The following is a 14,085-nucleotide window of genomic DNA, read 5'->3' as shown; positions in this document are numbered from 1 at the left end:
TAGGAAAAGTAAATGGAGGCATTTGGTGATGTCTTGAAACAAAAGGCACGGAAGAGTAAAAAGTCAGCAGTGATGTTTCCTTTTCTAATGCAGTGGCCTCCAATCCCAGCCCATGTGACCACCTGATCTGCTGTGTTCCATGATTGAACACAAGACAGTGACAAGGTTGTATTCAAATTTTAATTAGCATTACAAATCCTGTTACACACAGTAAAATATCAGCATGAGGACTACAACAACACACACTTACAGCACACGTTTAGGCAACCAGTGCTTTGGAGTGTTTGTGTGTATAGGCCCCCTCAGCATGAGTTTGGATTCTGTTGGTCAGCATTGTCTCGCGGGGTCATGTCTGCACCCACAACCTGAGGGCAAATAGGGCAGAGCGAGCCCAATCAGTCCCTTCTGACCGCCTGTGGCAGTGAGACAGAACCCCCGTAGCACCCACTTATTCTGCACACTGAGCGAGGAGTTGTTGGGTTAGTATAATTTCAATAGTTAGTACAGTTAATAGTTGTTTTTGTTACACCTATTAGCAGTACACATATGTATATATGTATGCATGCTTAGGGGCTACCACTGGTGCCAACTACACAGTCACTGTGGCTGAGACTAAATCCTCAGGATTTAAAACTTGTCCCTCTGGCAAAGCTGCTATACTGCTCAATGAGGGACACTCTTGAAGCCTCTTCTTCCTCTAAGGTATATATCCCTGATAAACATTCACTCTGCCACTCCTTTTCCAGGAGTATACAGAACTCCAGGGAAGCCCCTCTCAAGCTGCTCTTTCTAGAGCACTCAACGAGGGCCCCTTCAGAGCCTGAAGCTAAAAATCCTATTAATCTTCCTCTCTCTCTTTCAGCAAGTGCCCTGTTGAACTCCCAGCTCTAAGAGACCATACCCCTCTGATCTGCTACTGGGTGCAGCAGAGCAGACACGCATTCTTCCACCCAGCTGTTGTCTGAAAGAGGTAGGAAGAGGCATTGCTCCAGCGACAAGCACAGGCAGGGATCACCCTCCCCTATACCCCCCAGGGTTTTGAATCAGTTCATGCCTTCAGCCAAAAGGCAGTTCACAGCCCAGATCGGGTCCTTCTGACACCTCAGTACTAGCTGATCACCAGGTACCCATAGGTGCTGCTACCTGAAATTCTGGTCTGCAGTTTCCCAGCTACCAACTCCTTGGTACCGATAACCTTGGTGCCCATGATTCTGACACCAGCTTCCATGGTGCAGGTGTTTCCAGCACAGACTTACATGGCTCTGAAGACATTCTCAGTACCAAGTAAAGGTCTAACTCCTCAACTAGTCTGCAGCTGCATATTTCCAGTCGTCAGGCACTGCTCTGAAATTGCAACACCTTGTCCCAGTTCAGATAGTTGTAACTCACAGAGAATCTTCCACAGCACTAAAAGTGTCTGAGGGGTAGTTAATGGGTCAAACATCTCTGCAGGCAGCTCCGGATCCATCTGATACAGCAGCATATTCAGTGACCACTGCCACTGATGTGCAGGGCTTCATGATGATTCGTTCTATACCGCCTGGCTTCTGTACTGGCGAAGGAGCTGAGGGACAGTGAGGCCTGCTCAGCCCCTTATGCCCTCAGGTAGTGGGAGTGTGAAGTTATCTAAAGTGCAGATGCAATCCCAATGGACACTGGCCAAAAGAATCAATCTTAGGCACATACACAAACAGAAGTGGAATCCATCTGGACAAAGCATTGTCAAGAACCACAATACTGTAAGGTAGCTTAACCGTTCTCATTGCTTTTTTGGTGTACATCTTCAGAAGCTCCAGAACTGTGCCGTCCTGTTTCCAAACCTGCACTAATTACAATCACATTGTAAATGATGAAGAGAAAGTTTGTCATTTAAACAATCAGCATTCCCTTCTTGTAGAAGAATCTTGTTTTGTTTAAAAAATATCCAGGACTCATTTGTATACGTTTCAGACTTACTGGGAATTATTACATTTTATGGTACGTTAGTGTTTAGAAGACAGTTGTACACACTTGAGCCTTAAAAAAAACAAAAAAAAACAAAACAGTGCAGTCACTGATAAGACTACCATGAGCTTAAAAAATAAACCTCCTTCCTGAACCAAGGAGAACAGCAGTGAAAAAAATATATCATCAGGCTATAGCTGTGCCTAGCTGTAGGAATATAATCTTGACACCCAAGATCAAGTGGTTGCAGTATTTGTATCTAAACAACTGTGTAATATTCCACCTGGTTTAAATACACTCATGTGACAGCTTGCACCACAGCAAGGTTCATATCTCTTGCTATATATGCAAAGTAAAAGGCAGTGTTTGAAAGAGAAATTGACGGTTACGACAGGAAGAAAGTTCTCATTTTCAGAGGTAAAAGGGACTGTTAAAGCAAGATGTTTGGTTGTTATATTGCTTCATTTTTTTGTTAAAGCCATCACTTTCCGAAACGTCAAGTTGATTCTTGGGCCTAGCACCTTCTTGCGGGTGGGCAGGCTGTGATACCAGTACATGTTGGTGGGGTAGTTCATCATCAGCAAGCTGCCATGGGCAAGCTGCAGCTTGACTGGCTCAATGTGGCATGAGGCATTTTTCCCTCGGGAAGCGCCATGCCTGAAGAAAAAGTCCCTGCAGGCTCCAAAGGACACCGATGCGATGGGACTCCGGGGAACCAATTCTCGCTCATCATCTCGATGTTCGCCGATGTGATCACAGCCATCTTTATATCTGTGAGGGGGAGGTTTAAATTAGTTCTATCAACTGTACGTATGTATTTATTTTATACACACACACACAAACGGAGAGTGTAAGTGTGCTATCCTTCCGTCACTGGAAGCCAAAGTTCAAGTCTTAATTTAGTCACAAAGGAGTCTAGTGTTCATCCTCACAGATACTTTCCCACCACACAAAGCTGACACACACACTTGCTAGTTAGATCTAGATGGGACAGACTAGTGTACAGGAAAGCTTGCACTACACTTGTTTGCAGCCAATTTCTTAGCTCCTGACTTTCAAACGCATCAATGCACATTTACACAAATAAGAGAGAGGGGGAATATTATTCCAAGTACTTGAGGGGCTCTCTTGAAATTTAACCACAAGGGTTTAAAATTCACACACTTATAGCCTTAGCCTCACAGACAAATCTGCATTCTGTGCAGGGCTTGAATTGAAAGGAGTTTCCGAGCATGTGCTGGAGTTTACTGTGACTCTTCTGCAGAGCACATTGAAAATATGCCACCTCATGTGTTCCAGACAAACAAGGGGGTTGGGGGAGAAGCCTCTCTACTTCTCTCTCATCCCTCCCCCCACCCAGTTCAAACAGCAATTATGTGCTTGATGTGCAGTCACTGGGATGCTGCTCAGCTGAGCCTACTCCTTGTCTCAACAGGAATTCAGTATTGGTCCCAGGTGTGTAGTCATTCAGCAGTAACAGAGCTATCTCCATCATTTAGATACTACAAAAGAAAGAGCTTAGGTTTTCAAATGCAGCCAAGTACTCTATTAGCTAGTTAACACTAAATTGGAATTTCTGTATCCACAGATTCCTTTCCAAGGGTAAAATGAAGTGGTGAATAACTGCTTAATGATACCTGATTAGTAAAATGTCCTACAATCAAACTGTCATTTGAACAGAGCCATGCTTACTGCCATCAGAAATCAAATGTTACCTGTTAATAAGAACAAAATTAAAAGTGTGTCCAGTGGCCAGGCTGATGTGCTCTCTGATCCGGTTGAGAACTGGGATCCATGGCTTAGGACGAAAGGTAACACCAGAGTAAGTGTATGTTAGCTCAGGATCTCCATAGGTCACCTGCTTCCTTGGGATGTTGTGCCATTTGCCAAACACCTGCACTTTGGTAAGATCACCTGTTTAAATAAACGTTTGGGAAAGTCAAGACCAATTTGTCCTTAGGCAGCTATGTAGCAGTGTTTTTTCAAAGTTTAGAGTTAGGACAAGTGCAATTAGCAAACATTCTGTCTATAGAGAGCCGAGTACAACACATTCCCTGTTGTGGAGCTGCTCTGAGTATGACTTAAAATTACAATGCAACAAAATGATGCTGCACATCTTAGCTTAAAAACTGTCCATTTTTAAAAGTGTTGCTGTCCAAAAAAATAACAGGAAGCTGCTAAACACTAGAGATCTGTAACGTATGAGACTGTGGGGGAGGGATGGAAATACAGCAGCACAGTGCCCTGAGCTTCTCCCACATCACTCCCTGCTGTTGAATGAGGGGATAACTGTGAAACAACAGAACTAAAACCTTGAATCCTTTCCCCTTTCATATGTTTCTCATGTTTCATACTGTGGTCTTGATCCTGCATCTCTGAAGGATCAGAACCTATGTTTGCCACTTACCCGCTATGATATGGGCCTGATCTTGCAAACACATCAACCCGTTGGGACCTTTACTCCCATTAAAGCCAATGGGAATCCACTTAGAAGTAAGCATCTGAGCATGCAGACTGAATGTAGGATTGAGCCTTATGCATAAAAACTTCCTCCCTCTTATTCAACTCCGCACTGAAGTCATAAGGCAGAATGTGTCATGGCAATTGGAGATGGAAGAGACATTAGGTCCCACTTAGTCTGCTTACCTTCAAAATATTCCACTTCCTCTTCCAGCTCCTGGAAAATCTTGTCGGCCTCCATTTTGCTAAAGAGGATCTTGTAATCGCAGTTCAGACCCTCAGCCCGGATTTGCTTCCATGGAGAATGCACCAAGGACTCATCTGTACCTGGTATTTCCGACCTGGGCCTTTTCTTCTCTTCCCCATCTCTGGCACAGTCCAGGTCTCCTCCCTTCGTCTCTAAAGGTTCTTGTTTGTTCTTGCCTGGGGATGCCCTTTTGACCAAGAACCTATCCATTCCTAGCTGTCTCTGAGAACCTAAGGGACAGCCATCCACCTGCAACTAAAGGGCCTGACAGGATTTCACTCTGGTGATTCTAGGCTTCCTGGAACTAGTGACCTGGGAGATTTTAAATGCTTTGAAACACATCTGTAAAATCCTTGCTGCCAAGTAACAGAGACTTAAAAATACCTTAATGTGAATCCTAACTGAGATGGGGAATCGGCTGCATCTCTGTGGAGTGGAATACAGGCTCCAACGCACTCAGTCATTCCTGAGTTATCCTCACACCTGGGTGAAGCTCCTAGGGCCAGACAGATCACGAGTGAGGTCTCCACTGAAGCTGGCCTGGCTGTCAGCTGGCTAAAGACATCCAGATCACAAACAGCTGACCCAGGCCTGATTTCCAGCAGCCCCAGCTACTTCCCTCCCACCACTTCCTGCCTGATGGTTCCTCCCTTGCTCAGCTCCCCCGCCCAGAGGATTGTTTTGTTCCGAAAAACTTGCAGCAAGGTCCACCGGCACCACCTACTGGATCTTCTTAGAAGCACGTATAAAAAGATCAGCAACCTAAGAGCTGAATCTATCCAGTTCCTTAGAGCGTCTGAAGTGTGCATGGCCCTGGAGAACAGGCGACTGTGCCAAACATTGCTGCCTTCGAGGGCTTCATATAAGGCTTTACAAAGCTCAGTTATGACCCTTGACCTAATGTGCATGGCTTAGTAAACGCTCATTACAGCATAGCTCTTAATTTTTCTGGCCCAGCTAACTGAAGCTTGGATTTCATGCATGCATTCGGAGATCCATGTTACAGGGGTGTTGGCTCCTTTGCCAAGCAATTGAACAAACAGGGGATTTATACCAGATCAGTTATTAATACTATTAATCAGTTTTATTAAAGGTGCACCTAAAGACCAATCGAGAACGAGGCCTCCATAGTGAGGTGCTGTACAGAGTAGTATAGACGGTCCCTCTGCCACAGAGTTTACAATCTAAACAGCCCAGCCGAGTGAATGATGGGACGGCGGCAAATGCCATCTTAGTGTGACAATTCTTTAAATGTTATATATATATATATTTTTATGTGGGTGTATTTAGGAGATCAGCTAAATGCAAAGGGAACCCGGCAGGAGAGGGTATGAGGGGTATGCATGGAGTGAAACTGGTGTGTAAACTCTTGTTCACATGAGTACTGGCAGGGCCACAGGGTTCCGGGCCCCCGTGTCTTCAGCAGCAGGTAAGAAGCAGTGCGGTTTACTGCAGACGGTGGCGGGCTGGCACTGGGGAGTCCTAGGTTCTAGTCTTAGCTCTGCCCCGACTGGCTGGGTGATCTCAGGTGAGTCACTGCCGCCTTATTCAGCGTACCCAGGGAAGGGGGGCAGTGTCTGTGTAGTGCTTAGCACAGGGGGCCCTGCTGTGTGAGGCCGCTAGGTGCTAGCCATCTCAGTAACAATGCGAAACTTGGATTGCAGCGCTCCGCACTCAGTCCGCACAGGCACCCGCCCCTCCACGGCGTTCACCTCCCTCTGCCGGGGGCGGGCGGATGGCAGCCGCCTGCTCTACAATGTATTACCCTCCACGGGCCCTTATTCCCGCCCCCCAATGGGCTGTGCGATGAAAGCCCTGGACCGCGTGGCGGGGCTGCCAGCTGCCGCGTCCTCCCCCCGCTCTGCGCCTACTCCTGCGCAGGGCTCGCGGCCGGGGGAGGGGGTCCAGGGAACCGCCGCCTTTGTTGTTCCCTCCGCAGCCTCCCCCCTCCAAGCGGGGGGAGGGGGGATCGCTCCAAAGATGGGTCACTGAGCCAGTGGTGGGGGAGGGGATAGAGCCACCGGAAGACGGGGGGGGGGGTGAAGGAAGCAGGGAATCTGCGCCAGGCTCGGGAATTTCCCCCCCTCCCCCCGGCTTGGCTTCTTTACCCACGTGCACGAGGCCCCAGCCAGGGGGCGGCGGAGACAAGCCCTTTGCGCAGGCGCCGACTGCTCCCCAGGGACCCCCCCAGCCACGTGCTACCGCCACAGCCCCTTCCCCTTTCCTTATTGCGCATGCGCACTCGCTTGGCGCCAATTTCGGTCAGTCAGTCCAGGGCTCCAGCGAGGCGGGCGGGCGGTCGCTTGCCGGCCACTGTCTCCGCCGGGTCCCGTGGGGGAAGGGGCCGCCTATCCCCCGCCTGGTCGGGCCGCCGAGGCTCGCCTGTGGACGGGGCCGTCCCTCCCCAGCCGGCCGTTCCCGCGGAGCTCACCCGCCGCCGGTATGATCGGCCAGAAGACGCTGCATTCGTTCTTCAGCGCGGCGGCGCCCCCGAGGAAGCGGGGCCGCTCCCCGGCGCAGGGCGGGGATGCTGAGGTACCGCCTGAGGGGCTGCGTGGGGTCTGGGGCCGAGGCTGCCGTGCGAGGCAGGTGCTGCCGGCAGATCTCATTCAAAAGGCCCGCCAGTTAAAAGCGGCGCCGGTTTGGTTGATTGACCAATAGGAGGGCTCTCTTTGACCCCCGGTCCAATGGGAGGGCAGGCTGAGATGGGAGGGGTGGGCCCGGGCGCACTGCGGTGACCACTGGCCAATAGCGAGCTGTTTTCTATTCTCCGTGGCCAATCGGAGGAGTTTGACTGGGCGGAGGCTGATCCCGTGGAGAGGTCCATCGGCGGGTCTTCATAGTCAGGGGCCAATAAGGAGAGCGGTGGCCCTGCCAGTGGCCAATGAGGAAGGGGAGGGCGGGGCTAGGCTGCCGGGCGCGCCTTCCGTTGCTGAACGTCCAATGGGAAGGGCGCTCCACTGGGGGGGACACGGACACGCGCTGTTTTCCCGCGAAGTGGCCACGTGTTTCCGCAGCCCCGGAAGCAAGTGTCGCTTAACCCCTCCTAGGCTGGGGGTTTTTAGAGTGGCCGCCGCCGCCACCTCCCGGGCCTTGCCGGGTGCCGGTGCGAGCCGCCTGAGGTTACGGTACCCCGGCCCGCGGCAGCTGGGAGCGAGCTGTGCTGGCTGGACCTGGCTCGCCCCCTCCACAATGGGCTTTGCCGGCGCCTGGCTTCCCCACGCTGGGCTGGGCCGCTGCGCGCTGCGCATCCCCAGTAGCCGTTTCTTCGGTCGCGACCTCCAGGCCAACTCCGCCAAGAAGCCGAAGCCGGCAGAAGATGAAACAGGGAAGGCCTCGCCCTGCTCCCCCCCGCTGAGCCCCGAGCAGCTGGAGCGGATCCGCAGGAACAAGGAGGCGGCTCTGCAGAGACTCGCTTCGCGGAGCGTCCCCCCAGGCTTCGGAGAGGGCTGGAGGCGGCAGTTGGCGGGGGAGTTCGCTAAGCCCTACTTCACCCAGGTGAGGGCGCGCAGGAGCCGTTACCTGGGGTGAGGGTCGCTCTGCTGCAGCTCGTCTGGAGCTGCTCGGTGCCTGCCCCTCTCCCTCGCTCTACTGACCGTGCACCGCCCTCCCCTGTTCCCTCTAGCTAATGGCATTTGTAACAGAGGAGCGCAAACATCACACCATCTACCCACCCCCGCAGCAAGTCTTCACCTGGACGCAGATGTGCGACATCAGAGATGTAAGTGCCCCTGGGGCCAGCAGCGCTGCAGAGCAGGGAAGAGAGGGGGGGATTGGCTGTTTATTGGTGTTTTTGATGAATGATGATAGCTCAGACACTAGACCCGTGGTTCTCAAACATCTTATATTGCTGACCCCTTTCACATAGCAAGCCTCTGAGTTTGACCCCCTCGCTCCTGTGGGCACTTGTCCCTAGTCCCATGGGCTCCCCACTTCCCTTTTGCCTTTAATCCCTGTGGGCTCCTGACTCTAGCTTCACCCCTGACCCCTGCAACTCCCTCCTGTGTCCACCTGGGGAAACAGACCTGGCAGGTATTGCTGCTTGTTTCCACCTCCAAAACTGCTCCTCCCCACAGCCTAGGGGACTCTGAGGGGGGAGCAAGAAGCTACCAGAGGGCTCCCTACATCCAGGTCACTTTCACCACCTGGGCTGTGTAAAGGGGGGGCAGAGAGCAGCAGTTCCTGATGCTTGTGTTACAGGAGGGCCTGAAGGATGTGAGCACTGATTTGTTTCCTGTTGTGTTTCTATACTTTGCTCCCTACTTTCTCATCCAGATACTGAAATAGTGATTAATATCCATTCATGACTGCAACATATTGCTTTTAAAAACATAGCTGTCTTCTTGGCCTCTCTTTGCCCCTTCTGCACTTCCTTCTTTCGGATGCAGCTTGGTTCTGACCTAGAAACTTTTGCTTTTTAGCAATACATAAAATTCTGGCTATTTTGAGATATTAAGAAACATGTGCTGATAACCCAGCATAATTAGTGTCTGTGTTCAGGTAAAGGTTGTCATCTTGGGACAAGATCCTTATCATGGCCCCAATCAAGCTCATGGACTCTGCTTTAGTGTCCAGAGACCTGTTCCACCTCCGCCCAGGTATGGTTATGCTTTGTCTGTGTAAAACTCTGCCATTATTTACTGGGTAGGTTATTTATAAGCATACAGTGTTTGTGAGTTTGCCTTTCTGACTGCCTTTGAGGTAACTGTTTTGTGATTTGCTGACCATTTTAATTTTATAACCTATGACAGAGTATTTTAACCGTTGGGGAACGGAAAGGTTTCAAAAGAGTAACTTGTATTGAATGTTAAGGTATATGCTTTCTGAGAAAGAATTACTACAAAAATAAATTGGTGTATTCTACCTAAACTTCTGGCTTCTCCAAGAAGGTGATGTATTCCAAAAATTTAGGCTCCAATTCTACAAAATTGGGTTTGTCCATGTAGATCCAGTTGCAGTATCAGGGCCTTACAAAGGAGTGGACTGCAGCCTGATGGCACAGAAAAGCTATTGTTGTGTTGGTTTCACAAATCTATTTATTTTCTAAATGGATTGGATTAAACTTGGTTGTCCTCCTGTATTGCACAGAGAGACCATTCTATGGCCCTATTTACTCAGGCCTCAAATCCTTAAGCAGATGCCTAACTTCAAGCAGATGTGTGGTCCTATTGTCTTCAGTGAGATTGCTAAAATGAGCATTTGCATAAAAGCTTGCAGGATCAGTGACAACTTGGTATTAATTAAAGGAGAGGTGAAGAAAAGGACCTGTCATACACTTCAGATATACCAGATGGCTATAACTTTCCTAAATGGGAATTGAATGAAGCGCCTGGAATGCTAGATCAACTATTTAGTTCTTGGTAAAAGTTCCAGCTGTAATACACAAAATCATTATTTTTGTTTGCAGTTTAGAAAATATTTATAAAGAGCTGTCTACAGACATGGAAGATTTCACCCATCCTGGCCATGGAGATCTAACTGGGTGGGCCAAGCAAGGTAATTAATCAGTTCAACATTCCTGGGTTCTTCATTTAGTGGGGCTCTTCCTCCTCAGTGAGCGGGTTATGGCAGCAATGTTTATCTAGATATTGGTACTTCAAAACTACCTGGCTGAGATTTGTTAAAAGGAACCATTTAACCAAACCCCCACCACCACCAGCACCACTTTTTAATGTTTATAAAGTAGTTAAATAATACTGAGTTCAAGCATGTAAAAAGCAAGTGTGTGGTTTATGAGCAGCTTAGCCAATTCAGCCTTGACCTTTTATCTATGTGATTGTCTTCATGTTCTCCCAACAAAGCACAAGTGCAATATGCTGGTCTTTTTTAACAAAGACAAAAGAGTTTACAATTTTTCTTGAAGTATATTCTCTCTAATAACTCTTGCAAAATTCTATTTGCCAGTGGGAATAGCTTTTTGATGGATGAGTGAAATAGCATCCATTTATTTGTTTGTTTTGCTTTTTCAATAAGGGTCAAGTGTCTGTGAAAATACTGTGCTTGGTTGCAGGTTGGGAAATCTTCATAATTGTGTAAAGCTATTAACCATTCCGCAATGGGCATGCAGCTTAATTTTAATGAATGATTATAGAGTGTCATTACTGAAAATCTCATGAATGTCAGAGTTAATCTCTGACTTCAATATAGTGTTAATGATATTGACTCAGCATTATAGTGGTAAATCTGTTTATGCAGGCAGGCTGTGTAACTTTAAAGGAAAATCCACTAAAACCTATTAATTTATATATTAAACTATATTTAGACCTAAATGGGTCTGTTTCTTAGATGGGTTTCTTCATGAATTATTTCCTCCCTGCTTCTTACAAATGGATTGTTTGAAAACGCTGTACTTGGTGTGTCTCATCTATAGTTCCCGTGAACGGAAGACAACTGTTTACATGATTTTTTTTTTTACCATTGAAGATCCAGAGAAAAACAGGAAGAGAAAGCTTACTACTTTGCAAACAGTCATGTTTTCTGTGTCCACACTGATATCTATATGTCTTGTTTGTGATTAGGAGTACTTTTGCTCAATGCTGTCCTCACAGTCCGAGCACACCAACCTACTTCTCACAAGGAAAAAGGCTGGGAGCAATTCACTGATGCAGTGGTGTCCTGGCTAAACAGTAATTCGGAAGGACTTGTCTTCATGTTGTGGGGAGCTTATGCACAGAAGAAAGGCAGCTCTATTGATAGGGTATGGTTTAATTCTTCTTTCTAGAAATCTCATTGCTTCTTGCTTCATTTGGGGCATTTCGGTCCAATGCCTTCTACAGGGGGCTTTTGGTGTTAAGTGGAAAAACTGGTTGCTGCTGCCTACTATTAAATGTAAAAAAACAAGTAGTCAGTTAAGGGTCTCAAGGCAGGCTGTACCTGTCAACTTCTGTTACCTCTTCCTGTTCCAAGATTGCTTATCCTCTAGGAACAAGAACAATCAAAGTAAAAGAAATGAAGATACTGTTGCATGGAGAGCCTCAACATTATAATATGTAGTTCATCTCCCCCAAGAAACGTCCTGGACCAACTTACACTCTTTGTTATTGCTGTTTATTAGAAATACAGCCATTTATTGAGTAGAGAAATCCTGGGCTTCATGGCAAAGCTATATGCTCTTGTTTTTAACTTGAATACTGAAGAAATGCAGAAATGAAATTGCAAGTATTTGGTAATAGCAGAGATGAGAAAATTCAATCTAGGATCTGAAAACATGCAAAGTTTCTCATTCTTTTATTATCTGTGACCTCTTACAGAAACGCCACCATATTCTACAGACCGTCCATCCCTCTCCTCTCTCTGTGCACAGAGGGTTCTTCGGCTGTCGTCATTTCTCTAAAACCAACGAATTGCTGAAGAAGTCTGGCAAGAAGCCCATTGACTGGAGAGCACTCTGAGCTACAAACATGAACTTGGGAATGTGATCTGAAGTAGTCCCTACATCAAGAATCATCCCATTCCTGAAAAATTGGACTAGCATGAGAATTATTCTTTAGACTTTGATCTAATTAAGAAACAAAATGGCCTATTGTTGCAGAAGTGCTACCTTTAAATCCCCTTTTTATATTAAGGGGAAAACCAGAGTTTGAGCTAAAGAATAATATAACTTCTAGGTTGTCAAATTTTTTAAGCTAAAATCTGTTGAGCCTGGTCTCCAACTAAGAAAAAACAAAAACCATGCCCATTCTTTGATCTAATGGGACTATATAGGGAATTCTCATATTGAGTTAGACTCATAAGAAATTCAATTCTTGTGAGCACCCTCTTACGGTTAGTGAAACACCGTATTTGCTATTCCCCCCTCCCCCCTCTATTTCTCTGTTTAAATCTAGATCTTATTATTTGGGGAAAATGGAAGCACCTTTGTACTCTCACAGCAAAAAAGCTAGTTATTGTTTGTTCTGCTAAAGATCTATTTGGCCCAGTTTAAGTTTCCAGATGTTGATGTGTTTCTGCTTAAAATATTATTTTCTATCAGACAGCTGGACTAGATACATGTTGTTATGAAACATGCTTTTGAACTCCCTGAGGATTTCATGGCTAACATCCCTGATAGTTGGGGGAAGTTGTGATCAATATTTGTGGTGGGTTTTTTTTTTCATATGCAAAGTACTTTTTTTTTTTTTTTTTTTTTTTTTTTTTTGGTAAGTTTAATGCCATCAAAGTTCCATTGGGCATAATGCATCCTTCGAACTACCACAACAGTTTGACTTTCAGAAGAAGTGTTCTCATGTTACTTAATGTGTCTTATGTCACCTGCATACGTACCTGCTGATGAGAGCTGAACTTCAAGGTGATCCTTTGGGATGGTATTAGGATCTTTCACATCACTTTACAGTATATTCAAACATGTTGAAAAATCAGGACACCTCAGGTAGAATTGGTCCTGTGCATTTCACAATCATGAATGAACAGAATTGTCTGCATTTCACTCTTGGACCCCCAGTAATTACAGTTTTACTTTCATTCAGAGCTGGTCTAATGTTGGAGGTGCCTAGCATCTCTAAAGTTACATCCCCTGAAGAGTTCCTTCTTCTGAAAAGATAAATCTGTTCTTTAGCATGTCACAAGAGGGAAGAATCTTGTTCATAGTCTCCATTTGGCATCTGGTTATGTTGTGCAAACTTACTTCTCATGCCATACTGATCCAGCAATATTTGCTCAGTTAAAACTCCCATTGAAAACAATAGAAGTTTTGCCTGAGTTAGATCTACAGGAGTTGAGTCAACTATTTCAAAGCAGATTAGTGCCATTCCTTTTTTTATTCTTTTTATTTTCAATACATTGTGAACTGCAGTATGGAAGTGACAGAGCAAAATGTTCATGGAGCAAAGGACCTGTTTGCCACCATGATGGCTGGCTTCAAAAGAAATTAAAGACCTCATTCTACTCCCACAAAGTTGATGGCAAAACTCCCACTGATGTCAGGGGAGCAAGGTGGGGCCTTCAAATTCTAGGATTTCAAATCTAGCTCTGAATTGATACTTTTCTATTAACTTCCATTGACTAGAGAAAAAGTTTATCCCTTTCTGTGAATTTGCATACTTATTTTATACTATACTAGTACATTTTACACTATACTAGTACCTATGTAAGGAGAAGCCATTTCTGAATCTTTGTCTCAGTAGGTAACACTAGTACAAAAGAAAAGGTTCTACATGTTCTCTGTACATATTGTTTAACTGTGGTGTTGATTTTTAAATAAAAATTTTACTTTCTTTATGCTGTTGTGCTGGAATCATTTTACTTAGCTTCCACATTTTAAGTTCCTCTTATTGTAAATGTTTTCTCTTACAACCGGGCTGAAGACTGTTTCCCGAAATATATTCATATTAAACATAGTGATCTTTGAACTTGCACTTTGACTCCCAATTCTCCATCCTGCTTTCTATATTCACAAATCTATTCTTCCTCTCAAAATGTTTTGGTAATTCTAAATA

General features: G+C 46.1%; 2 protein-coding genes across 2 annotated transcripts; one reads left to right on the top strand and one right to left on the bottom strand.

The window, feature by feature from the left end:
- Positions 1–58: 58 nt before the first annotated feature.
- On the bottom strand, positions 59–6,529 carry ALKBH2 (alkB homolog 2, alpha-ketoglutarate dependent dioxygenase). The gene is made up of 3 exons (XM_067539481.1): positions 4,591–6,529; positions 3,660–3,858; positions 59–2,715 (listed from the first exon to the last, which is right to left on the bottom strand). Exons 1-3 carry the CDS (start codon positions 4,859–4,861, stop codon positions 2,406–2,408), a joined length of 780 nt encoding a protein of 259 aa, XP_067395582.1. The 5' UTR covers positions 4,862–6,529; the 3' UTR covers positions 59–2,405.
- A 198-nt stretch (positions 6,530–6,727) lies between these two features.
- On the top strand, positions 6,728–13,867 carry UNG (uracil DNA glycosylase). The gene is made up of 7 exons (XM_067539480.1): positions 6,728–7,186; positions 7,937–8,149; positions 8,277–8,372; positions 9,152–9,249; positions 10,059–10,147; positions 11,170–11,348; positions 11,902–13,867. The coding sequence occupies exons 1-7, from the start codon at positions 7,094–7,096 to the stop codon at positions 12,040–12,042; spliced, it is 909 nt and encodes a 302-aa protein (XP_067395581.1). The 5' UTR covers positions 6,728–7,093; the 3' UTR covers positions 12,043–13,867.
- Positions 13,868–14,085: the final 218 nt, after the last annotated feature.

This window comes from Emydura macquarii, unplaced genomic scaffold (genome assembly GCF_026122565.2).
Source record: "Emydura macquarii macquarii isolate MOO-44397 ecotype Brisbane River unplaced genomic scaffold, CSIRO-AGI_Emac_v2 contig_554, whole genome shotgun sequence".
NCBI lineage: Eukaryota > Metazoa > Chordata > Testudines > Chelidae > Emydura > Emydura macquarii.
The sequence above is the reverse complement of the archived record's forward strand: the minus strand, read 5'-3'. Positions and strand labels throughout refer to the sequence as shown.

What these genes read in the sequence shown, in the direction of transcription:
- ALKBH2 (XM_067539481.1), bottom strand. Translation starts at nt 4,861, where the DNA reads ATGGATAGGTTCTTGGTCAAAAGGGCATCCCCAGGCAAGAACAAACAA. An exon ending in GGAAGTGGAATATTTTGAAG is followed by an intron (nt 3,859 to 4,590) that starts GTAAGCAGACTA and finishes TTATTTAAACAG; the next exon opens with GTGATCTTACCAAAGTGCAG. An exon ending in AATTTTGTTCTTATTAACAG is followed by an intron (nt 2,716 to 3,659) that starts GTAACATTTGAT and finishes TCCCCCTCACAG; the next exon opens with ATATAAAGATGGCTGTGATC.
- UNG (XM_067539480.1), top strand. Translation starts at nt 7,094, where the DNA reads ATGATCGGCCAGAAGACGCTGCATTCGTTCTTCAGCGCGGCGGCGCCC. An exon ending in CGCAGGGCGGGGATGCTGAG is followed by an intron (nt 7,187 to 7,936) that starts GTACCGCCTGAG and finishes CGCGACCTCCAG; the next exon opens with GCCAACTCCGCCAAGAAGCC. An exon ending in AAGGCAGCTCTATTGATAGG is followed by an intron (nt 11,349 to 11,901) that starts GTATGGTTTAAT and finishes GACCTCTTACAG; the next exon opens with AAACGCCACCATATTCTACA.